The sequence below is a fragment of the Notamacropus eugenii genome, chromosome 6 (genome assembly GCF_028372415.1).
Source record: "Notamacropus eugenii isolate mMacEug1 chromosome 6, mMacEug1.pri_v2, whole genome shotgun sequence".
Classification (NCBI taxonomy): Eukaryota; Metazoa; Chordata; class Mammalia; order Diprotodontia; family Macropodidae; genus Notamacropus; species Notamacropus eugenii.
In genome coordinates this window covers 14,966,756-14,993,324 of record NC_092877.1, presented here as the reverse complement: position 1 = coordinate 14,993,324, position 26,569 = coordinate 14,966,756, and the positions used below count along the sequence as shown (strand labels likewise).

The following is a 26,569-nucleotide window of genomic DNA, read 5'->3' as shown; positions in this document are numbered from 1 at the left end:
TGATTTATAGCTGAAGCCCTCCATGTGTGTTACCTCCCATATTGGAAAGAGAGAGCAGAGACTGTCTTGCTTTGCTCTCTGTTTCCAACGAAAGGATGAAGGTCTGGATCCCATTCTTAGTATCTGTACAAGAATGAATACTTCTAAACACGTGACTCATTTCCCATTAGCTCTCAGGTTCCATTTGTGGAGGACTTCTATTTGCCATCATGATCTCCCTTATTGCTACCATGTTTTTCTAGCCAGTTTTTCTCACAACCAAAGGAAAAAGTAGTTAACCAGAGCTCGTTATTCCCCTAGGGTCCACCTAGGCAGACTAGTGTAGGAACATAACTGGACTATGGAGGGAGAAGACTAGAGTTCAAACTCTGGCAAATGGATTTGGAACTGAGAGGCACCTTAGGGTGCCCCTGGACTTGAGTCCAGGTCCCTCATTTTATATATGAGGTGGCTGAGGCTCAGGGACACGATGTAACTTAACTTTGGTCACATTGCTTACCACAAGCATCTAAGGTGGAATTGAAGTATGGGTCCAGTGCTCTATCCATGGCCTCATGCTTTCTAGGTGATTCTAAGTGGTTAATTTCTGTGAAGCTTAGAGAGTGAACTTTGAGTCCAATAGCAGGACAATTCCCTTTTTATAGACTGTCCCTTTTTATAGACCCTCCCTTTTGAGCTCACCCAAGAGCATGAGCCATCCAACTTGAAAGAGAAAGCACTGTGTATTCTGGGGTTGTTTCCAAGTGTGCTGTCTGTAGTCAGTAGGTAAGTGACACTGAAGAGGCAGGCATTCCACTCAGAATGCAGGAATCAGGTTGGTTGTATGCTTAGCAGCTATATGCTAGTTCAAAGTTAAAGAAGAACAATTAAATTCTAGAATGTTAGAGCTGGAAGCTTTAGAGATCCCATTCATTGATTCTGTACAACACAGCAGCTTCAAAGTTTCATAGAAGACCCGAGTTCAAATCCCAACCATGCCATCACCTGCTTGACACTGACCAAGTCATGTAATTTCCTTACTTCAGTTTCCTCATTTGCAATATGTGGGAGATGGCCTTTGCACCCTAGACCTGTACTCCTGTGACCCATAGCACAGCCCCTCTGCCTTTGTAGATGGGCTCCAAGAGTTGCTATGACCAACCAGGCCATAAGTGTTTCTGAACCTCAGCTAGGCTGGCCCTTCTATGACAGCCACCATCCATTGTGCCAGGTCAGGCCACTAGTGACAGGTGACTCTTCCCAAGAACACCTGTGATCTCATTAATGCCGGCACCCCTTCCGGAGGCACAGAGGGCAGTCCGTCCACATCTTTACATGCTGGGTGACTCCTGTCCATCTATTCCCAGTGTGCCGAGGGGGCTTTCCTTTAGAGGTGGCCACCTTGCTTAAGCAGCAAGGATTTGTTAAGTGCCTGTCTGAGGCCAGGGACGGACAGAGCACTGAGACTATAAGGACAGAAATAAAAGTCCTTACCCTTGAGAAGCTCGTGTTCTGTCTCCACCTTTACTTTCTCTTTCCTTCCAATCTGCCTGTCAAACTGCTACAGTTAATCAGTATCTATTGAACCCCTGCTGTGTGTTTCATGCATTGTGATAGGGGCTTGCAGTTCAGATATAAAAGTGAGTTAGTCCCTGCCCTCCAGAAGCTTACAAAGTCATCGAAGAAGACATGGACACACACACACACACACACACACACACTACAAAGCGATTGGGGGTGGGGAAGGCATGACTGCTTGGGGGGAATGAGGAGGAGCCTCATGTGGTCAGTGGTCTGAGCTCCAGAGGAAACTAGGGATGCTGTTTCAAGATGAAAATGGAGAAGGAGTCCCTTCCAGGAGTGAGGCAGGCACAGGCGATGCAAAGGGACAGGGTTTGGAGATGAAATGACCCATGACCAACCTATCTCTTTTCTGGTCATATATCTCTCAGATGTATGTGTCTCTTGCACAATTCACAGACTGCCTACGTGCTTCTTTGCCCTTTGGGTGACTCACAACTTTGTTCTAAAGAAATATCTGATGACTTATCAGAATAATAAAACCCTGCATTTATATAGCAGTTTGTGGTTTTTAAAGTGTTTTCATAAACTGTTACTAGTAGTATCGATTGACCATACTGAATTATTTGGTATAGCAACTACCCTTTTCCCCCTTCACTGTAATTATTTAGCCTAGAGAGTTTAAAGGTTGGAGAGGGGGATGGAGCAAAGGGTATATGACCAATCCATGAATAATTGCTTACACTCAGAAGCTAGTGACTAATTTTTTAGAAAAATAACCTTATTTTTCAGATGTTTAATATTCATATCACCTTAACTTTTGAATATATCCTTCCTTTTCCCCTAACAAGTGAATCATTCCATGGAACAAAGATTTTTTTAAGGGAGGGAGAAAACAATTAAGCAAAACTAACTAACACATTAAGCATGCCTGCCAGTGTATGTAATATTCTATACCCAGTTTCCCACCTCTTTGAAGATGGGAGGGAAGTGCATATTCTCAGCTTTTCTCTGGGACAAAGCTTGGTCACTATACTTACATGTTGTTCATGTGGGGGATTCTTTCCGCTTTTGTCCTTGTGTATATTATTTTCCTGGTTCTGCTTGTTTCTACTTTGCATCTCTTCATTTGTCTTTCCATGCTTCTCTGACTTCTTCATAGCTGCTGTTTCTTATGGTGGAAGAGCTTCCCATTACATCCCCACGCCACAGCTTGTTTAGCCAGTTTCCCCAAACAGTGGGCATCGACTTTGTTCAAGTTCTTCACTACTGCCAAACACGCTGTTATGAATATGTTGGAATATGTGCAATCTTGCTTCATGTCTTTAAACTCCATTAGAGGATTACCTTCTTGAAGGCAGATCTGTCTTTTTTGCCTTTCTTTGTGTCCTAAGCACTTAGCACACTTCCTGTCACATAGAAGGCCCTTAATAAGTACTTATTCACTTGACCTGGGGTATGTTGACCTGCTATTTCAGAGGCAGAGAGCTAGACTTGCAGTCAGGAGAGAGCTGGCTTTGAATCCTCCCTCTAATATTTATCATGTGTGTAGCCATGAACAAGTCAGTCTGCCTCTCCCAGCCTCAGTTTCCTATAGAATGGGGGAATAATACATAGAGAAGACATCTCACTTAGAGGAAAGATTAAATGAGATAATGTAAATTAAGATATTTCCAACCTTCAGAAACTGCAGACTGTCGACTGTCATTATTCTTATTTTCTAACTCTGCTGAGGCTAGAACTAGTGAAAGAGGGCTTTTAATCTGTAGCAAGAGGAGAAATGAAGGAAATTCTGAACTAGATCTCTCTCCCAAGTCCCTTTAGCATACTCATCTCAGTGTCAGGACACTGTATTCTATAGACAGCGAGGTGGTGCAGTGAGTGCTACCAATAGCTAACATTTATATAGTTCTCTCTCAAGATAGATAGATGGATATAGATATATGGATATGTATATACACACAACTATATCTATCTAGCTATCTAGCTATCTAGCTTACTTTTGTAAAGTGTTTTTCAAATAAAATCTTGTTATCCTCACCACAATCCAGGCAGGTAGGTGCCATTATCAGGTAAGTGGATAGAGGACTGGATCTGGAGTCAGGAAGACCTATGTTCTAATGTGGTCTTAGGCACTTACTGGCTGTGTGACCCTGGGCAAGTCACTGGAATTCTGCCTGCTTCAGCTTCCTAACCTGTAAAACAGGGATGATGATGACATCTACCTCCCAGGGCTATTGTGAGGATAAAATGAGATTTGGAAAACCCTCTACAAACTTTAAATCATCGCTTCTATTATTCCAGTTAGCCCAGTTCCGGATTCCAATCACTGGCTGGTTGTATAAGTTTGGACAAGTCAGTTCCCTTGCTGGGTCTCCATTTCCTCCTCTATGAGAATGAAGTTGTGGATGAGATGATTTCTGGGGTCCCTTCTATCTTGGATGCTCCATCATTCAACGGCTTAAGTGAAATCGAATGCATGACGGGGCAGAACCTCAGAGACTATCTAGTCCAATCTCATTTTGCCGATGGGGAAACTGAGGCCTAGAAAGGGCAAATGACTTTCCCAAGATTTAACAGGGAGAACTCAGGGTCAGAGATTGGATTTGAGGCCAGAGGTCTATTTACTCCTCTGTACCATAATCCCTCCAAAGATGATATGACTACTAAGAATCCCAGGCCTGACAGGAATATTTGACTAAAATTATTCACACTGCACGTACATGCCAGCCCATCTGGGGTACTGTCTGGGTGGCCTGCCAATACATAGCGAACCAAAAGTCAAAAGGGATTATTTAAAATTGGACATACCGGGAACACCCTAGCTTTCAAGAAAAGTGCTGCATGGGCAGAAACAGGTTTTTCTTAAATCTCATCCAAAGTACTCCCACAAAGCAAACTTCCCAGCTCTTAATTTCTCAGTTGAGAAAGGTCTGTAGAAAGCCAGAGAAGGCAGGCTTGGATTTCAGTGACTCAGGAAGGCTTCCTGTTTGAATCAAAGGCAACTTGGTTTGTGCCAGAGCTGGAAGTTTGCAAATGGTGATTTTTCTGGATGTATGGCCCACATGCTCTGTACTTTGACTGACTATAGATCTGACTGATAGACAGATCTGACTGCAGTTGTTGCCAACTGTACCAGCTTTTTGTGATTTGAGCTTGAAAAGGCAGTATGCTTTTGTAAAGTCAGAGACTTCAGCAGCTGTTCCCCTCCATATAATGCCATGGGCAAGATTCATCCATTCTTTGGGTTTTCTCCCACAGGTTAGAAGACAACAACAGTGACAGCTGTGGTGTAGCAGTTAAATCAGGGGTAGAGGTGTAGGTGGGAGAAGAGCTGATCACATAGTGAGAGCAAGGGACAACTGATGACAACTCCGTTGGCATCCCTACAGTAACAAGAGGACTCAGGATAGGGCCCCAGCATGTTGGTGCATTTATGGTAGAAGATGGAGAGCAGGCAGGTGCAGATGGTTAGTGAGCACAGCTCTCTTAGAGCATTGACATGAAAAGAGCAGTAGATGTAGAATCAAAGGGACCTGATTTAGCATTCTGGCTCCTTTGGACCAAAGTGCTGGTAGAGCCTGGAAGGTGGAAGTTAAGATGGCAAGGTGTTGTAGTGGACTTGGAGGAAGACATGAATTCAGATCTTGTGTGACCCTGGGCAACTTCACCTCTCGTGCCTCAGTTTCCTCATATGTAAAATGGGTATAATAGTAGCCCATATCTCCCACAGCTGTTGTGAGAATCAAACTGGATAACTTACAGTGCTTTGCAAACCTTAAAGTCCCATAGAAATGTCACTAATTATTGTTACTATCACTGCTACTGCTGTCAATCCTCCAGCTTCCCACAACAAGTGGAAGAGACCCCAGGGGAGGTGGACCCTACATTGCTCTGAGGTAGACTGATGTGGGTCCTTTGGGTAGGGAGGGATATCAAGGCAGTTCCAATCTAATACTGGTGTCTATGTGGCCACTGGTCCCCATGACCTGTGGGCTCTCAGGCAAGGCTCTTTTTTTGAATAAGCATTTTAAAGCACCTACTGTGTGCGGGGCACTAAAGCTATAAAGACAAAGCAAAGTAGTCTGTGCTCTCCAGAAACTTAGATGTAATTGAATTTTTTTTTTTTATCTCTGAGCTTCACTTCTTTCATCTGTAAAGTGAGGTGATTGGACTCAACTCTAAGGGTCCTAAATGACTCTAAATCCTATGGTTTAGAACTCGAACTTGTAGAGAGAAAGTTTGAAAAATAGACTTGGAAGTCAGGTGACTTGGTTGGGTTCAAGTCCTGGCTCCAACACTTACTGTCTCAGAACCTCAGATCTGTAAAATGGGGATCATAGAATTGGGAGCTGAGTCTTCAAAGACCATCTGGTCTATTTATTGGTGAAGAAAGTGAAGCCCGGAAGGCTAAGAGACATATCCAGCATCACCGAGGTAGGCTCTAGCAATGCTTGGATTTGAACACAAGACCTCCTTTTTGCATTGCTTGCCTTAACTAGATTGTAGGGAGGCCTGCTCAAAATAACTTATCTAAATTGCCTATAACTTAAAGCACGTTATCATAGGTGGAGAAAACTCTGCAAGTTCTTAGTCAATGAGCCGAGAAATCATAGGGAAAGGTGGGTGATATGGTGCAAAGAAGTGACCTAATCCTGGCTCTGGGCCTTGGCTCAGGCTGTTGGTCTCTCATGCCGGGAATGCACTCCCTTCTCACCCCTAAGTTTCTTTCAAGGCTTAGCTCAAATGCTAACTTCTTTCCCAAGTCCCCAGCTGTTGGTACCCTCCCACCTCCTCTCCTCCAACTGATTGGTATTTATTGTCTTAGATTTTTATATTTATATACACAAGGAATAGTGCTTAGCACCAAATAAGCACCCAGTATGTCAGTCAATATCAAGCACCTACTGTGTGTCAGGCCTTGTGCTAAGTGCTGGAGATACAAAAAGGAGCAAAAGGCATTCCCTGCCCTCAAGAAGCTCAAGATCTAATGGGAGAGACGACAGGCAAAACCTCCCAGCTATAGAAAGGATAAATAGGAAGACTCCAAAGAAGAAGGCACTAGAATGAAGAGGGTTTGGGAAAGGTTTCCTGTAGGAGGTGGGATTTTAGGTAGGACTTGAGGGAAGCCAGCTGGCTTTTCAAATATCTTTTCATGAATTCAGTTAGTATTTAGTTCTATGCCAGCATATTATTTCTCCTGATAGAATGTAAGCTCTATTTTACATGTTGGGGCAGGGTTTATTTTATGTTTTTTTGTGTCTGTACTCCCAGCATCTCAAATAGTGCCTGGCATGGGGTAGGTTCCTAATTGGTATTGGATGATTACCACCAACCAGTCTAGTCATTGACCTTGAATCAGCCACAACCTCTGGGGCTTCACTCTCTTCATCTGGAAAACAGGGAGGCTATAATGGATTGTTTTCCAATCACAAAATGGTGGTTCCTATTTTTTTTTTTTAAATTAGTAACTTATAAATGCCTATTGGGCATTGGGGTAACAAGTTACTAGTAACAAGTTCATTTATTAACCATTTTTATAAGTAAGAAGAAAATAAGCTCATTGAGTGGCAGGAATTGTTTCTTTTTTTTTCTCTTTTCATCTCTGTATCCTCAGCATCCACTAGCATCATGCCTGGCACATAGTGGGCTCTTAACAGAATTCTTCAGTTCGGTCTCAGATCCACACACACAAGACAGTTAAGACAGTCCTTTCCTTTTCATCAGGACAGTTATTGGAAATGACTGTGACATAAACAAGTGCTGAATGATGACTAACAGAGCTGAAAACGACCGCCTTTGCCCTTTTGCAAATGTCACCCTGGCCAGTCATCGTTTTGGGGGCGCTCTTCATCAAAGGGCAAGCCTGATGTGGAGGCTGATGGCATTTTGGGGAGGGTTTCTTGCTTGGCTCCAGGGTGGCTAGAATACTGAGATAAAGCAGACCAAAGGGTTCTGCAGCCAGCTGCATGAGGTTCTGCACACCTGGAGCTGCAGAAAGAAGCTGGGGGGTTTCGTTTGTTTTTTCAGATGGCACTTTTGGTTCTGTGAGGACCGGTTCCCTCTCTCTGGTTACTCTGGTTCCGGTCGTTGCAAACTCCGTGAGCCCCAGGAGTCCAAGATGCTTTGTGCTGGGAAACGCTTTTATAACTGAAAGTCGCCGTCCTGGAAGGGACTCTTCCTTGGGCTTAGGGGGATGCCCTTGCTGGGTCCCCCGTGCCCCCTGGTGGGCTGCGGGTTTGCGAGCGCACCGGCGGCTCAGGGGGATACCCTCGGATCTCGCCTCGGGGGGCGGGGCGGGGCCCCCGAGCCCCCTGCCGGGTGTCCGTCCCAGCCGGGGCCAGTCCGCTCCCAAGCCCAGGGCTCCATTCCCGTGCGTGAGCTCGCTTCCTCTGGCTGTGCGCTCTGATTGGCTTGGCTCGGGGTCCCCACGGCAGGCAGCACCGGGGAGGCCCCAGGTTCGGGGGCGGGGGGCTCCGCCGCAGAGGCGCAGCCCGGAGCCCGCCTGACCCGCCGCATCCTCCGGGCTTGGCGAGTCCGAGAGCCCCGACTTCCTGAAGTTGTTGCGCTGGACGTAAGCGCTGCCTCCCGAGAAGGGGGCGGCTTGGGGGGCGGGGTGGGGGCAGGACCGGGAGGCGGGGGGGTGGAGACAAACCTCCGCCGTGCGCCCCCAGAGCAGGCTGAGCCGGGGCTGCGCGGAGCCCCGCCATGCGGACCTGTCTGCGCGCCCCGGGCCGGCCCCCAGTCCGTGGTGCTGTGGGTGGGCTGTGAGGGCCGGCGGCCGGGCCGGGCTGGGCTGGGCAGGGCTGGGCTGGGCTGGGCCGGGCCGGGCCGGGCAGCCGGCCGCCAGCTCCGGGCAAGCCTGCACCGGGTCCGCCTCCCTCCGTGCCTGCTGGAGAGCCTAGGAGCCGGGCCCCACGCGGGACCAGAGAGGGTGAGTGGGAGCCGCCCCCCGCGCGGGCCGGGCGGAGAGCGAGGTCCCAGGACAAAGCCAGCCCCGCCAACGGACGCGCGCCCCGGCCGGGCCTGGGGGCTCCGCGCTGCTGGGGGGACCCTCCCTTGTTTACCGCCTCCGGGGGCGCTCCGGGGCTGCCAGAGGCACCAGCCCCTTGAGCTGCCGCCTCTGCCGGGTGAGAGCGAGTGTGTGTGTGTGTGTATTGTGTGTGTGATGTGGCGTGTGTGTTGTGTGTCTGTGTGTGATGTAGTGTGTGTCTGTATTGTGTGTCTGTGCGTATTGTGTGTCTGTGTTGTGTGTATATTGTGTGTGATGTGGTGTGTGTCTGTATTGTGTATGTGTGTACTGTGTGTGTATCGTGTGTCTGTGTGTGTTGTGTATGTATGCGTGTACTGTGTGCGTATTGTGTCTGTATTGTGTGTTGTGTGTGTGTATGTACTTTGTGCGTATTGTGTGTCTGTGAGTGTGTGTGATGTGGTGTGTGTCTGTATTGTGTGTCTGTATTGTGTGTCTGTGTGTCTGTGTTGTGTATGTGTGTACTGTGTGCGTATCGTGTGTCTGTGTGTGTATCGTGTGTCTGTGTGTTGTGTGTGTATCGTGTGTCTGTGTGTGATGTAGTGTGTGTCTGTATTGTGTGTCTGTGTGTATTGTGTCTGTGCGTATTGTGTGTCTGTGTTGTGTGTATATTGTGTGATGTGGTGTGTGTCTGTATTGTGTATGTGTGTACTGTGTGTGTATCGTGTGTCTGTGTGTGTTGTGTATGTATGCGTGTACTGTGTGCGTATTGTGTCTGTATTGTGTGTTGTGTGTGTATGTACTTTGTGCGTATTGTGTGTCTGTGAGTGTGTGTGATGTGGTGTGTGTCTGTATTGTGTGTCTGTATTGTGTGTCTGTGTGTCTGTGTTGTGTATGTGTGTACTGTGTGCGTATCGTGTGTCTGTGTGTGTATCGTGTGTCTGTGTGTTGTGTGTGTATCGTGTGTCTGTGTGTGATGTAGTGTGTGTCTGTATTGTGTGTCTGTGTGTATTGTGTCTGTGTGTATGGTGTGTCTGTATTGTGTGTGTGATGTGGTATGTGTATTGTGTCTGTGTGTATTGTGTGTCTGTGTGTCTGTATTGTGTGCATATTGTGTGTGTGTTGTGTGTATATTGTGTGTGATGTGGTGTGTGTCTGTATTGTGTATGTGTGTACTGTGTGTATATTGTGTGTCTGTGTGTGTTGTGTATGTATGCGTGTACTGTGTGCGTATTGTGTCTGTATTGTGTGTTGTGTGTGTATGTACTTTGTGCGTATTGTGTGTCTGTGAGTGTGTGATGTGGTGTGTGTCTGTATTGTGTGTCTGTGTGTTGTGTGTGTGTACTGTGTGCATGTCGTGTGTCTGTGTGTGTTGTGTGTGTACTGTGTGCGTATCGTGTGTCTCTGTGTGTGTTGTGTGCGTATCGTGTGTCTGTGTGTGTCTGTGTGTGTTGTGTGTGTATCGTGTGTGTGTGTTGTGTGTGTGTGTACTGTGTGCGTATCGTGTGTCTGTGTGTGTCTGTATGTGTTGTGTGTGTATCGTGTGTCTGTGTGTTGTGTGTGTATCGTGTGTCTGTGTGTGTTGTGTGTGTGTTGTGTGTGTATCGTGTGTCTGTGTTGTGTGTGTGCATCGTGTGTGTGTGTTGTGTGTGTGTACTGTGTGCGTATCGTGTGTCTGTTGTGTGTGTATCGTGTGTCTGTGTGTTGTGTGTGTGTATCGTGTGTCTGTGTGTTGTGTGTGTGTATCGTGTGTCTGTGTGTGTTGTGTGTGTGTACTGTGTGTGTATCATGTGTCTGTGTGTTGTGTGTGTACTGTGTGTGTATCGTGTGTCTGTGTGTTGTGTGTGTATCGTGTGTCTGTTGTGTGTGTATCGTGTGTCTGTGTGTTGTGTGTGTGTATCGTGTGTCTGTGTGTTGTGTGTGTGTGTCGTGTGTCTGTGTGTTGTGTGTGTGTATCGTGTGTCTGTGTGTGTTGTGTGTGTGTACTGTGTGTGTATCGTGTGTCTGTGTGTTGTGTGTACTGTGTGTGTATCGTGTGTCTGTGTGTTGTGTGTGTATCGTGTGTCTGTTGTGTGTGTATCGTGTGTCTGTGTGTTGTGTGTGTGTATCGTGTGTCTGTGTGTTGTGTGTGTGTGTCGTGTGTCTGTGTGTTGTGTGTGTGTATCGTGTGTCTGTGTGTGTGTTGGACGAAGCGCATCCGACAGGAGAGGCGGCAGGGGCAGCCTCCCGGACTCTGGGTCTCCCCCTCGGGCCCGGACATGGCCGGCCCCGGTGCCTGAAGGCGCGTCCCGGGCCAGCCTCCTCCAGCCTGGGCTCCGCAGCCCAGGTTTAGAGCGGCAGCAGGGCTGAGGGCTCCGAGGACGCTGCGGGGGAGCCCGGCGGGAGGGGCGGGGGAGCGCTGGTCCGACGGGGAATTCGAACCCGCGATTCCGAGTGCAGACGCCCTGGGCCTCCTCGGGTCGCCCGAGGTTCCCCCCAGGGCCCCTGTCCCGACCCGCCTCCCTTGTTTACACTGACCACATGCAAAGCGGGTTGGAGGGGCAGGACCCGCGCGCTGTGGGGCTCCCTGGGTCTGGGTCTGCGAGAGGAACGTTCTAAAGAGGGGTGAACCACGGGGGCTCCCGCCCGCCCCACCCCCCCCCTCCCCGAGCCGTCTTTTGTGCTGTCAGCCGCAGGCGGGGAGAGTATTTATAGAAGCCTCTGCGAGCCTGCGGTGCGGCCAGGTTTCAATTACCCCTACTTGCCCATATGACTAAATGCAAGTTCTCGGCGCTGCCTGCGGGGACAACCGCAGAGGGGCCCACGCCTGAAGCTGGCACCTCCCACCGGCTGGGTGATGGCCCTGGCAGAGCCCAGGACGGGAACTGGGAAAGCCAGAGCCAGAATCATTGACCTGTGAGGGAAACTGAGGCCCAGAGAAAGACAGTGCCTTTCTTTAGATTCTCACATCGAGGTCTGCCAGCTGTTTGTCCTTCATTCTCCAAGAGGACCGTGACATCAAGATGATGACGTGACTTGCAGTTGACTTTGGTTTGAGTGAGGGAGGGCTGTGCAGGGTCACCCGCCTCACTTTCTCCTCCTGAGCCCTCTGGGTTCAGTGGCCTGATATTCATCAGGATGACTGGAGATGGCCCCCACACAACGGGAAACCTGACTCAGGCTAAGGCCTTATAGCATTCTCACTTTAAGTGAGATACACCCATTTGCATTCCACCCTGGAGAGATCATCTAAACTAAGGCCCTCATTTTATAGAAGAGAAAACAGAACCCAGAGCAGGGAAGGGACTTTTCCCAAGGCCACCCGACCTTCACAGGACAGAGTCAGAATCTGAAATCAGGTCCTTTGACGCCCAGAGCACCAATCTTCCCATTATACCAAGCCATTTCTAGTTATTCCTTCCTCAGTTGATCAAAAGAATCAGGCCCACCTTAAGTCAGGCAAGTCTGCAGGGTCCAATTTGTATTTGGAAGAAAATAAGCAGAACTTCTGTGGGCCAGCAAAGCAGGCTAAGGGACCTGTCATTCATTGCTTTAACACAATGGCTCCTGCAGTAGCATTTGATCCATCGAGTTCTTTAAATTTTCCAGCCTCCCCAGAAGAACCCTCACTAAGAAACCCAAGCTTGGAGGATTGACCCCTGCCAGTGGCCATCCTAACCACAGGTTGGAGCAGGAATGACATTTCTTTCCCAGATGCTGCTACATTTCACACAGTGCTGTAGGGAGCTGGGAAATTCCTCTCCTTGGGCATAGGCAGCTCATTTTCATTATACAAAGCAGTAGGTCAGGGCAGGAAGCGGGGAGAACCCAACTTAGAACTTTCAGAGAAGCTCTAATTACCCTCCATTTAAAATTAGCTGGCCAGAGAGAATGAGGTTCCCCTCTCCTTCCTCTCTCCGCAAATGCCTTTTCTGTGCACTTGAGAAAAACCGACCTTGTCTCCCTCTGGACCTTTGCTAATTTGTACTTTCTGGTTTAATTTTTGTCCTTGTGTATTTCTTAAGCTAGATAGAGCTAGATAGGATAGAGCACTGGGCTGGGAATCAGAAAGACCCATCTTCCTGAGTTCAACTTCGCCCTCAGACACCTATTGGCTGTGTGACCCTGAGCAAGTCACCTAACCCCATTTGCTCCAATTCCCCATTGTTAAAAAGAGCTGGAGAAGAAGAGTTAAACCATTCCAGTATCTTTGCCAAGAAAACCCCAGTGGGGTCATGAAGAGTTAGATGTGACTGAATAATTTTTCTTAAGCTGGAGGTATGCTTTTTAGACAGAACTGGCAGACTAGAGTCAGACAGAGAGATGGAGCCAGAATCATAACATTTTCATCCGTTCCTTGTTCCTGACAGGAGGTCCAAAGTTGAAGTAGTCTGCTGATGGGCACATGGAATGGAGGAGCCCAGATTGGGGCCCTGGCCCTTTGACATGAGCTAATTAATTGTACCATTTGAGCATTCTCTCTGAAGGCTGTGACCGTCAGTGGCCTAAAATACGTTGTATTATGTTTCCATTTTTACCCACATTCTTATTAGAATTCTACTTCAGACACTTACTAGATTAGGACATGGGCAAGTCATGACAGCTCTGAGCTTTAGTCTCCTGGTTGGTAAAATAGGAAGGATCAGACATGATAATTCAGAGAATTTTGGTGAGGCCACACAGGGTGAGCACAATCCCTCCTCCAGGGGATGACCCTCAAAGGTTGCGGAGCGATCAGTTGGGCTCCCTCTGGATGAGGCAGCTAGCTGACAAAGCGCCTGAGTGGTTGGGCCTGGAGGCGAGAAGAGCCCAGTTTGAATTCTGCCTTACTAGTTGTTTGACCCTGGAGAAGTCCCTTAACCTCTGTTTGCCTTGGTTTCCTCATCATAACCTCTAGCTTAAAGGATTATTACGAGGAGTGACAAGGCACATTGTGAACCTCAAATCCCTGTGGAAATGCTAGCCTTTGTTGTGAGCAGTGGAGAATTCAGTGTCCTCTCCATCATTCCTTACTTCCAGTGAAACTCTCTGAGAATCAGTTTCATCACCTGGAAAACTGGGCTGTTTGTCTTCCCTGCCTCACAGGGTTAGAAACATTTACAAATCCTCAAAACAATATACAAAGGTTGAATCCTTATTGTCGCTTATCTCCTCCAGCTCTCAAACTATGACCTGATGATCTGGAGGGCCCCTTAGAAGTCACGTAGCTAAGTCCCCTCATTATACAAGTGGGGAAACTGAGGCTCAGAGGGGTCAGTGACTTGGCCACTTCACTCCCATTTGTTTTGACTGCAAATTCTACATTTTGTTGCAGTGTATGTCTTTCTGTGCTTCATAGAGCCTCTATGTACCCAAGAGACTAGAGACCTTGATCTGATTCTTTTAATATTTCAAGGGTATCTGAGTTGGAATAGACCTTAGCAATCATCTAGTCGAACTCCTACTCTCCAAAGAATTCCTACCCCTCAGCACACTGTATGAAGGATGTAAATATTTGTAATGAAAACAAAACATATCAATACAGTTAGAAAAAATGAATTATCATAAGCTCCTAGATTTATAACTAGAAGGGACTTTGGGAATTACTTATGCCTCATTTTACAAGTAAGGAAACTTGAGACCCAGGGAGGTTAGGTGGTCTCCAGTGAAGCCAGTGATCTTTCCAACTAGATTTTACTTGAAGATAATTGAAGAGTGAGCACCGCTATCTCTGAGACAGCCCGTTTTATCCTTGGACAGCTCTGATTTAGCAAAGAACTGGAGTTCTATATGTGTGTCTTTGGAAGATCCAATCAAAATGAGAAGTTTGTGGATTTCTGGAACTTTTTTTGTAACTGCCCTCAATTGACTTTTTAAAATCTGTATGCGTTTCCATATGTTTTTGTGGTCTGGTATAACCTCGTGATGCCCTGAGACGTTTTTTGTTTTTTATTGTTTTATTTTGTTTTTCTCCCTAAGAAAAGGAAAAAAAACTACTTTGGATCTTCTTCCAATGACCTTTCAGTTATGGAAACTTCTGGAAAAAAGTTTGAGTTAGTGGAAAGAAAATGTACAGGATTTGGTGTCAGGAGACTTGAGTTCATAGGAGCATGGAGTTAGAGAAAGAAGGGACTTTAAAGGTCATCCAAACCAACCTGCTTGCTTTCCAGATGAGGAAACTGATGCTTAGAAGCGTTAAGAGAGTGGCCCATGGTTACGCAGCTAGTAAATAATGCGTCAGAGGCAGGTATTTCCATCTCCAGGTCCAATCCTCTAGCAGCACTCTACTAGGAATTTTTTTCCTTTAATTTCTTTCGTTAAACACAAACACACACATAATTTTTCCCAATTACATGTAAAACCATTTTTGACATTTGTTTTTTAAAATTTCAAGTTCCAAATTCTCTCCCTTCCTCTCCCCCCTCCCCCTTCCCTGAGGCAGTAAACAGTTTGAGATAGGTTATACATGTGCAGTCATGTAAAACATATTTCCATATTAGTCATGTGTGAAAGAAGACACGGACCAAAAAAACCCCACAAAAATAAAGTGAAAAGTAATATACTTATCTCTGCAGTCGGACTTTATCGGTTCTTTCCCTGGAGGTGGATAAGCATTTTTCATCACGAGTCCTTTGGAACTGTCTTAGATTGATGCATTTCTGAGAAAAGCTAAGTCACTCACTGTTGATCAGTGTACAGCCCTGCTGTGACTGTGTTCTCTCCATGCTCGTTTTTACAGGATTTTCTGAAATCAGCTTGCTCATCATTTCTTATGTCATAATAGTGTTCCGTTACAATTATGTAACACAACGTTTTCAGTCATTCCCCAATTGATATGCATTCCCTCAGTTTCCAATTCTTTGCCACCACAAAAAGAGCTGGCATAAATATGTTTGTATAAATAAGTCCTTTCCCCCTTTTAAAAATCTATTTGAGTTCCAGATCTAGTAGGGGTATTGTTGGATCAAAGAGTATTCAGTTCTGTAACCCAGATTGCCCTTCAGAATACATGCCAGGGGTTCTTGACTTTTTTGTATATCATAGACTTCATTGGCAGTTGGGGTAAAGCCTGGGGATCCCTTCTCAGAATGTTTTTAAATGCATAAAATACATAGAATCACAAAGAAAACCAATCATATTGAAATACAATTGTTTAAAAAAGGGTTGGGTTTTTTTTTTAATTTCAGTGACCCCAGATTAATAACCCTTGCCCTATACCAAGTTTGCTAGCTAGAAGACCTTGGGCATGTCACTCTTCCAGACTGGGTTTCCTCCTCTGGGTAAAGGCAGGGAGGGAGTAGATTAAGTGTTAGCTACAGGTCACTTCCAGCTTGGGCAGTCTATGGATGCAGAGAAGTTTAGCCGTATGTGGGAGAGGGGGTGGCTGGGTCATCATGCGGTAGGCATAGCTGTGGGGACTTCATTTGTACTAACACGTTGCCTAGCACTGAGTTAGGCATGTTCTTAATAAATACTGGTGTTGGTTGATTTTTGAGGGGCCTTTGGAAAGGTGAAAGTCTCCCTCTTCTTGACATCCTGCTGCTGGCACTTTCCTTCTTTCCCCTCCTCTCTCTGGGCAACCCTGTTTTAAAAGGTAACTATGACCTTCCTTAGAGGCTACACCTGAAGTGGGCCTTAACTGTTGACACCTGAATGTGAATTCATTTCTCTCCAAAGTCTGAGCTCTGGGAACTGGAGTTGTGAAAGTTTGAAGGAAACTGGGGGTAGGGCAAGGAATAATTTTGGTTTGTAAGGTTCATAGGAACATAGGTTTAGAACTGAAGGGGACCTCAGATCTATTTGAAGAGATAACAGCCAGGGGAATTTGGGAGGATAGCTTCGGATTTTAAGAAAAGAAAGTGCATTTTTTATTGAGGCGGTGTAAAGGGACTACCATTTGTCAAACCATGTTAGTCTATTTTAATTTTATGTTTATACCTTGATAGGAAAAATAGTAGCCACTCGCATTCCTATAATACTTTGTGTAATTGGCTCCTAGACCTAGAGTCAGAAGAGAACAGAGAGGTGTCTGGGCCAATTCCCTTTCATTTTCCAGATGAGGAAACTGAGGTTTGAAGAGCCCATTGACACCATATCCAGGCTAATTGATTGAGTCTTGGACTTTGGAGATGAAAGATGCCATTGCTTAGTGGAGAGAGCAGAGTTGGACCCCTTTCAATCTCAAGATGAGCCAAGAGGCAGGATTCAAACCCAGGTCTTCCTTAACTTCAGCTCCATCATTCTGTCCACAGTTCTCCATATAGATGAATCTCTGTGTTTCCAAATTTCTGTGAGGTGGGAGTTGGGTAAGATGTATCCCCTAACTTAGACTCAATAACTGATAGTTCTTAAAGGAACATCTGATTTTTGGTTAATTCCTCAGCATGATCAAAGTAATTAACTTGAACATAGAAGAGCTCTGGATTCAAATTCTGCTTCTGATGCTTCTTAAGTGATATGACCATGGGCAACTCAGTGAGCCTCAGCTTTGTCATCTGTGAAATAGAGCAGTATCTATCTTCAGAGGATTGTCATGAGGCCCCAAAGAGAGTGTACTGTGTGAGGCACCCTGGGTCATTCATCTCTCTGGATAGAATGCTACATTGAACAACCTCAGGGGATTGGGGATCGGTCTCAGGCACTGGAGGGGAGTCATGGAAAGGAGAGTGGGAAGGTATCAAACGCTGACTCAGTTGCTTGACAATGAGTTCAATGCCACTGAAGGTCCACTCCAGGATTTCACACAGAACCAAGGACTTTCAGTGGTTGCTCTGGTTTTCAGCACAGGCTCAGGGATCAGAAGGTCCTTGTTAACAGACATGTGAGAGAGGTCAAGTGGTAGAAAGGACACTGGATTTGGAGTCAGAGGATCGGGGTTTGACAAGTCATCACATCTTTGGGCAGTAAGTAGTTTCTTCATTTCTGGGACTAATGAACCGTTCCACTCCAAGCCTATGGTCCTAAGCCCTGGGAGCTAGAAAGAACAAGTCTGGATTTTTAAAAAAAGCATTTGTCTGGGGCCTAGGCAAGGCCAACAATCGTGGCCCCTTGCTCTCCATGGCAGGCACTGTGACAGTACACACTTATTTGGCACTTTAAGCTCCCCTCACCGTAGCACTATGAGGTAGAAACGGTGTAAGTATATACATATGTATATATATGTGTGTGTATAAAAAATAGGAACTATGTACATATAAACATACACATATAATATGTATACACTATAATATAATATGATATAATATAATATCATACAAAATAATACAATATGATGTAATATAATGCAATATGACATAATATATATGTATATGTAGATACGATGTCACCGGGGAGAGTTAAGTCAGGGTAGCAGTTAAGATCATCCAAATCGGATTCTGATTTAAAGATCTCTCTCTACGGGGATTGTGCACATCTCTGTTGATACCATATTGGGGATTTTGCTGACAGTATCCTCGTGAAGAGTGGCCCTGGACCAAGGGACACCGCCTAAGGATGATTGGCTGGGTCTTGGACATTGGAGATGAGAGATGTCAAAGCCTAGCAGACAGACGACCCAAAGTCAGGGAGACTGGTTCAGAGCCTGCCTTAGATACTTACTAGCTGTGGGCAAGCTCCTTAATTTTTCTGAAATTCAATTCAATTCAGTTCAATTCATTAAACATTCATTAAGTGCCTACTATGTGCCAGGCAGCATGGGAAGTGCTGAGGCTACAAAAAAGAGGCAAAAAAAATAGTCCCTGCCCTCAAGGAGGTTATAATCAAACCAGGGAGACTAGAAGCTACATATGTGTGTGTGTGTGTGTGTGTGTGTGTGTGTGTGTGTATACACACACACACACACACACACATATATATACATATATATATGTATCTATATGTATATACACACATACACACAAGCTATGTACAGGGTAAATAGGAAGTATTTAGAAGAGGAACAACGCTGGAGTTAAGAGGGGTTAAGGAAGGCCTCCTATGCAAGGTGGGATTTTCGCTGGGTCTGAAAGCAGCTTGGTGGTGCAGTGGATAGAACTTGAGGCCTGGAGTCTTATTTTCCTCAAATCCAGCCTCAGACGCTTAGTAGCTGTGTGACTGTGGACGAGTCCCTTAACTCCTCTTTGTCTTAATCCCCTGGAAAAGGACGTGGCAAGCCACTCCAGTGTCTTTGCCAAGAAAACCCCAAATGGGTCCACGAAGCATCTGAAGTGACTGAGCAACAACCACAGAAATAGGATACTTGTGAAGTTCAAATAAGTACATGCACGTTAGACACTTTGGGAACTTCAAAGTTGTGTAAACTCTAGTTGCTCATAATGGGGGTGATGATTGGTTGTTTGACTGAGTCTTGGCTAGTGTGGATCTGCACCACACCCTGGCCCGTGGCCTCTGAAAGAAGGAGGGGAGAGACACCAGTGAGAGCTGGGGCCCAGAGTTGACAGTGAGGTCACCCACAGAGCTGGCCACCCGCAGAAGGCAGTATAGTGACTGCATCGTTGGCCTCAGCCCTGGGGAGGACACAGAGGAAGGGGTCTCCCACAGCCTTCGCAGATGCCACCTCTCAGGCTGAAAGGGGACCTGGAGAAGGCTGTGGGGAACAAAAGCATCATACCCTACCCTGGGGACCCAAGTCCTAATCTCTGTTTTTAGCTCGGGTGGCCAAGTCCAGGGTGTGGCTCTGATTCTAACTAGCCCTGACTTAATCTGTCTTTTCCAAATACCCTGACTCATTCATCCTTGTCTCTCTCTTCCCACCACCCCACCGCCCCCGTGGCTTTCTGCTTTCTTTTTTTAATCCAATTTTTATTTCCAAATTTTCACCCTCCCGCATCCTCCTCTTCTACCCAATGAGAATGCCAGAAAAACAAAACCTGTTGTAATTACATACAATCAAGTAAAACAAATTCCTGCATCATTCATGTTAAAAACAAAATAAGACAAGCCCATACTTTAATCCACGTCATCTCTCTCTTAGGAGATGGGTAACGTGATCAGTCGTGGATCTTCTAGAGTCGTGGCTGGTCATCGTTGTTCCATGCAGTCATAAAGTCTTCCAGAGTTGCTTGTCTCTACAGTATTGCCGTAACTTCATTCTGCATCATCTTATACAAGTCTTCCAGGTTTCTCTGAAACCATTCACTTTATTGATTCTTACAGCACAATAATAGCTCATCATATTCATACACTGTAACTTGTTTAGCCACCCTCCAGTTGAGAAGCATTCCCTTAGTTTTCAGTACTCTGCCACCACAAAAACAGCTACTATAAATGTTTTTGTATGCTTGTGTTCTTTTTCTCTTCTTTTCTTTTTTTTTCAAATCTTTAAGGCATATTGACTTAGTAGTGGCATCTATGGTTCAGAGGGTAGTCAGTTTAATAGCTATTGGGTCATAATTCCAAATTGCCTTCTAGAATTGCTGGATCAGTTCACAACTCCACCAACAGTACATTAATACATAGAACCTGTTTTCCCACAGCCCCTCCACCATTTTCGGTTTTCCATTTTTGTCAGCTTTTGTCAGTCTGATGAGTGTTTGCCTTAATTTTCATTTCTCCAGGTATTCATGGTTGAAACCATTTTTTTTCCTTTGGTTATTGAGAGCTAGAATTTGTTTCTCAGAAAATTGCCTTTTTGCATACTTTGAACCTTTGTTAATTGGGGAGTGACTCATTCATTCATTCATTCTCATTATGTTGTTAGTGTGCTGAGAAGACTAAGGGAAAAAGAGACCTTTCACATACCGTCAAGGAGGGATGACCCTAGCCCCAGATGTGTTCAAGGGGAGATGTTCAAACCATACACAAGTAAGATTGTCACAAAGAGTGGTCCGTTGACCAAGGACTGGCATTATTTGAGTGCTAGCATGGTGCTTTGGGTATCTCATAATGACTTAATCATAAAATGACTTAATATACGTTTGTTCAATTGAATTCTGAACATTCCTGGCGATAACAGTCTTGGCCCATGGAAATGCTTATTAAATACTTGGTGACAGTTGTTGGAAGAATGTAACAGAGGAGGGGCCCTCGTAGAGGAACATGGGTCATGTGGAGGGCCATGAGTCCAAGTCATCTGAGGATGGGCTGAAGGAATTCAGGAGAGTTTGCTCAGAAAAGACTCAGTGGCTTGTTGTTGGTCTGAATTTAAGGACCATTGAGAGGAGGAGAGGGATTAGATATGTCTTGTTTGGCCCCAAAAGACAAAAGCTGGAGGAAGGTCCATTTGTAGAGGCAATGTTAGGTTTGGATGTTAGTACTACATTATTAGGCAGTTTTTTTTCCTATCGGGAATCAGAAAGGAGTGGGTTTCCCTTCTTTTTAAGCCTTCAAGCAAAGACTGGGTGACAAAACTTGTTGGGGATGTTGGAGTAGGAATTCATTTCCAGGTATGAGTTGGACGAAATGACTGCCAAGGATGCTCTCAATGCTAGAATTCTGTGACTTCATGGGGCAAGAGAGTGGAAGTTTGGCCATCAAAGAGACTGACCCTGTGCATGAATAAATGGGGGATCAGAGGCACTTCAGCCCCAAGACCCTTTCCAACTATAATAGACTGGGCTTTAATTTCAGTGTTGTTGTTCAGTCATGTCCGACTCTTTGTGACCCCATTTGGGGTCTTCTTGGCAGAGATGCTGGAATGGTTTGCCATTTCCTTCTCCAGCTCATTTTACACGTGAGGAAACTGAGACAAACAGGGTGAAGTGACTTGCCCAGGGTCACACAGCTAGTAAGTGTCTAAAACTGGATTTGAACTCATGAAGATGAGTCTGACTCGAGGCCTGCCACTCTGTCCACTGTGGGGCCACCTAGCTGCCTCTAATTTCAGTAGTCCAGGTCAGATAAATGACATTACCCATTGCCATACAACTTTTGAAATTGTAATTTAACAGGGTCCTTTGAGAATATGAATTATCTAATCTACCATCCCTCTTCTCCTTTTTCCCCCTTCACCCTAACAGCTTATGATATCTGGGATTTCCAAATTTAATTTTTGGGGTGGAAGTGAGAGGGTTTTGGTGCAGAAAAGGTTGGAGATTACCTAAATTGGATTAAGTTCTGTGTCTTTAGAGAAATACCACTTATTCACTATCTATCATCCTCTGGAGAGTTTCAGTGGTCAAATATTTCTCTCCAGACTTTCTCTCTCTCTCTCTCTCAGCTCAGAAAAGCTCTGTTCTAGGAAATGGGACTGAATGACTTCTGACCTTCCTACAAGATCTGATTCTGTGAAGAGGGCTGTATGCATGTTTACGTAAATTTGTGCCTCACTGGTAGGATAATAATGGGACCTTTGCGCCTCATTGAAACAAACAAAATAGCCCACCCAGGGCTAGATGTGGCTGCCTCGGAATCGCTCCCAGATAAGGAGCCCCATAGTTCAAACTCAGCTTCATCCTCCCTGCTCCCCTCATGAATTTCTCTGTATTTCTGACCACTTTTCTTCAATGGGGCAAGTGAATGCTGTTGGGGAAGGGCCCAAGGGTGTTAAATTTCTAGTGGGGGCATTTACTACCCCCACAATGGGCAAATGCTACAAATCAGGGCCTGAATGTATTGTCCTGTTGCTGGCTTAGCATTAAGAAAGGGATGGAGAAAATATTCATCTTGAAGACAGAGTAAATGTAGAAGTTTTGGTTATTTTGTTCCTCCTTGGAGGGCTGGTTGTTAAATGTTTACCAGCACACCCTGGAAGAGGTGCGTCAGGTTGGCTGTTTTCAGCATGAGTTATCCATTGTCAGGATGGGGAGGGGGACTTTTATTCTTGTGATCTTTGAAATTAGTCTTAGGGTAGCACAGAGAAATGGGCCCTTCAACTTTTTTGGTTTGTAGACCATGAGCACAAGGTGGGTGGACCCCCATTTCCCATCACTGCATACCTCATAGAATGGTAGTGTGCTAGAGCTAGAAGGGGTCTTGGAGACCCTCCAGTCTTACCTTCTCATTTTCTTTTGTCCAAACCCATAATTTCATCCATTTAGGGAACTCTCAGTGAGCCAAGTCCCTTTAAAGATGCAGATTTAGAAATGGGGTAGCATTTTGGGAGTTACCTGGGACACTAAAAGCTTAAGTGATTTGTAACAAACTCTTTAATAAAAGGATTTATTCTGTGAAGTTTAAATTCAGTCACAGGGCTGTACTTGAGGACCGAGAGAGCCACATGTGGCCCTGAGGCCTCAGGTTCTCCACTTCTAGGTTTATACAGAAAATATATTTCAGGAAGGACTTGAACCTGGCTTTTCTCATCTCCAAGATCAACTCTTTATCATCTGATGACTTTTCCCTTTCCCTCATCTCCTTTTTACATATGAGGAATTGAGACCCAGAGATGTTAAGTTGTAGAAGGTGGGATCATTTATTCAATCAACAAACATTATTTATTGAGTAGCTAAAGAGCTGCCCTCCAAATCAGGAAAAGATGAGTTCAGATCCCACTTCTGATACATACTGACCTATGACCTTGGGCATAAGACTGTAAAATGCTGAGTAATTGCCAACCTGCTCTGGTGGAGAGAGTTTCCTTACTTGGGAGTTCCCTGTATCAATTAAATCCAGGTCTAGTCTGTATCTGTACTATGTGCTAGACCCAGGAAATACAAAGAAAGGCAAAAGACAATCCCTGCCCTTATGGGTCTCCAGTCTAGTGGGGTCTCAGAATGCAAACAAGATATCAAGAGGATAAATAAGAAATAATTCGAAGAGCAAAGGCACACTAGCAGTAGACGGGGATCAGGAAAGACTTCTCCTGTAAGGTAGGCTTTCAGCTGGGACCTTAAGGACCACAAAAGGCAGAGAGGAGGTAGGAGAGAATTCCAGGTATGGTGGACAGCCAGAGAAGATGCCTGGAACGGGGAAATGGAGGGTCTTGTTGGAGCAACGTCTCCAATCTTCTCCTGGTGTTCCATTCCTCAGATTGTGGAGACCTCCTTGGAGACCTTACAGCCTTTTCACTTCGGCTCCTTCATTTTACAGGTGAGGTAGCCGAGGTCAAGTGAGCAGGCCACGCAGTTACTGTGTCGAAGGGTTGGGACTGGAACCCAGATCCCCTAAGCCTTGTGCTATGACTTTTCCGTTTATACCCCACAGAGCTGCAGTGTGAAGAAATAAGCAATAACTCCCCCCTCCCCCCATAGCCAGATGGTCCCCTGCCTCTCATGCTTCCGAGGATTTCACTATTTACAGAACTTTCTCCTTCTCCCTCTTTCTGGCACCCACAGACCTCAGGGCTTCACTGAATGCCTTTGTGGTTCAGTTTCTGGCCAGCACCGGAGCCAAACAGACTCGTCCGGACTTTGCTCTGTGGTTTTCTGAGCTCAGGTAGCGTTTTGTGTGTTCACAGGATGAATACCTGAAGGGGATTGGGGGTTTTGTTGTCTTTATGGTGGGAGTGCAAAAAAAACCATTTTCCAAAACCTCAGTAAGGGCTCTTAAGGTGATTCAGTGTTAGTCTGAGCTAAAGTGCATTAGACCTTGTCACAACCTGCTGCTTACCTCCGCTTACCCAGTCTGCAGAAGAAATTCGTTTACATTGCCATGTGATCATTGTCTTGTCCCTCTCAGGCAGTCCAGATCTAGATTGGTCTCTTGAGGAGTGACTTTGGCATGGGTCCCCAGAAGTCTCTGCCATCATCCTCGGTTCTGGTGGTCCTGCTGGCCTCCATCCTGGCCAGAGCACATCTGGAGGATTGGGTGCAGTTATTTTAGTCCCATTTTAGGAGGGACATTGAAAAACAGGGAGGCAATCCAGAGCAGGCCATCCAGGATGGTCACAGATCTCAAGAGCATGCCAGGTACTTAAACAGAAAAGAAAAGACTTGCTCAGGCTTCACATATCGTGTGTGTGTGTGTGTGTGTGTGTGTGTGTGTGTGTGTGCTTGCGTGCGTGTGTGTGTGTGCAAGGGGAGCGGTTATTAAGACTTGCTGTAGAAACACTGGGTTGAACTTTCAAGATAATTTTGGGCTTGTTCTAAGGAAGAGTTTCCTCGTAATCAGGATGATCCAGCAGGCAGAAGGAGGTGGAGCTCCCTCCTCGCTGAAGGTCTTTAGATTCAATTCAGATGAACGTTCTGCCCCATCTTGATTTCTGAGGACTGCTGAAGAAATCTCTTTCCCAACTACTGCTTGAGTGGGAGTTGATCATAGACCCAAACGCTGGATGGCCATTTGCAGAACATGCTGTTGGAAGGATCCTTGTTCAGGTGTGGGTGGCCCTTGATGGCTACCAAGCTCCCTTCCCCATTGGAGCCTCTCTGAGAGCCTTCATATTGTACAAGTAGCCCCAAAACATTGAAAGAATCAGAGAAAACCCTTTGGGTGGATGGTCCATTTTGTGCACCGCCCAACTTCTCAGGTATGGGGCAGTAGCATCACTACACAATTTCCCCCAGTTTTCATGGTACAATCCTTGCAGAGAGAGTTCTGTGAGTAAATCTATTCAGAGGAAGAATGTGGCTTCTCTAAATAAGATTCCAGTGACTGTTATCCGAAATCAACGTATTAGGACAAATGATCTTGCAGCCAAAACAAAAATAGCCATACGGTTGTACTGTGAACTTCACTGCCGTAAGAGGGGTGCCTATGGATCCCTTTTGGCCATAGGCTTGCCACTAAAAGGCACGAGGATTTCATGATTTCCAGAGTCTAAGGAAGAAATCTCTGCCGAGTTGGAGTAGTCTATGGACTCAGAGGTCAACATACACCATCAGGCGCGGTTAATTTGTTTTCTGAACTTTCCACTCTTGTGGCAATTAATAGCATGTCACCTCTTATTTATTCTGTGTGAATTTAAGCTTCTTTTGAGTAGGGATTATATCATTCTTCACATCATAGCTGTCAGTGCCTACCACGGGGACTGGTACACGGAATCCAGTGATTGATCGATTCATTGATTACGCTCTCACAATATTCGTACTTTTGTTTTGGAAGGTTTCAGTTAGTTGGAAATTAACTGGTAGAGATTTCACCGGTTTTTGGTCCTTGCTCTATAAATACAGCATTTAGTCATCTTAGTTGTATCCAACTGGGATCCCATTTGGGGTTTTCTTGGCAAACATATTGGAGTGGTTTGCTATTTCCTTCTCTGTCTCATTTGACAGATGAGGAAACTGAGGCAAACAGGGTTAAGTGACTTGCCCAGAGTCACCCAGCTAGCAAGTATCTGAGGCTAGATTTGAACTAGCTGCCCCATAAATGCAGCTATATCCTGATGAATATGGATAATGCATCTCATGAAGTGACCGCATCTATTTCAGTTCACATTATTCTAAATTATAATTTTGTAAAATATGGCCGTTGGTTCCAGCCACATGGCAACATGAAATTTAAATCCAAATAAGCAGCCACTTCAGAGAATTCATTTTTGCACTAGTGGAGCCCAACTAAAGACCCAGGGCACATCTTGTGCAAGGAAGAGGGAGGAGGGCAGTGTCACTGGGTCATTTGGTGGGGAGCAGGTGTAGGAAACCTAGGAAGGAAGTTGGAATCTCAGTTAGAAAGGGCTTTGAATATCAGGCACACGACTTTGTATTTGATCCTGGAGGTAATAGGGAACCACTGGAGTTTACTGAGTAGAGAGTGACATGGTCAGACCTGTGCTTTAGGAAAATCTCTTTGGTGGCTGAATGGAGCATGGATTGGAATGGGGAGAGACTTGAGGCAGGCATTCTCATCATTAACTGTTACAGTCATCCAGGAATGAGGTGTTGGGGGTCTGCACCAGAGGGGTGACCATACCAGAGGAGAGAAGAGGGTGTATTGGAGAGATGTTAAGAAGGTAGAATAGACAGACTTTGGCAACTGAAAAAGACTGTAGCACAGAAAACGGAGTCTCATAGAAGTGAAATGAGTTGACCAAAGCCACACAGATTGGCACATGACAGAGTTGACTCAGACTAAGCCAGGGCTTTCTGATTCCCAACCCCAAGACACTTTCACATTGCCTCTCTCAAGCGGTTACAAAACAGCCTGGTGCACAAATAAGGCTTTATTTATGTAATACATGCATTTAGTACTCTGTGAGTAAGTGAGTGAATGAATGAATGAATTTAATACTTCCTATGTGCCAAACCCTTTGCTAAGCACTGGGGATACAGATACAAAATCAGAGACAGCAAATATGGGGAATCAGTGGCAGTGGTCCTTGGAGCC

The 26,569-nt window shown here is 45.6% G+C and overlaps 1 protein-coding gene across 5 annotated transcripts in view; it reads left to right on the top strand.

Annotated features, from left to right (window-relative positions):
• PRR5L (proline rich 5 like) overlaps nucleotides 1–26,569 on the top strand; it is a 110,211-nt gene that overhangs the window by 5,892 nt on the left and 77,750 nt on the right. For 2 of the 5 annotated variants that reach the window (XM_072619121.1, XM_072619119.1), the window contains exon 1: nucleotides 8,171–8,434. The exons of 1 other annotated variant lie outside the window; for it this stretch is intronic. Coding sequence is in view for 1 of the 4 variants with exons in the window: in XM_072619118.1 (XP_072475219.1) it covers nucleotides 20,180–20,230 (51 nt within the window). In the remaining 3 variants the exon portion in view is untranslated. Of the gene's footprint in view, nucleotides 1–7,946; nucleotides 8,075–8,170; nucleotides 8,435–18,274; nucleotides 20,231–26,569 lie in introns of those variants that run through there. 2 more of the 5 variants (XM_072619122.1, XM_072619118.1) reach the window with 2 other exon arrangements.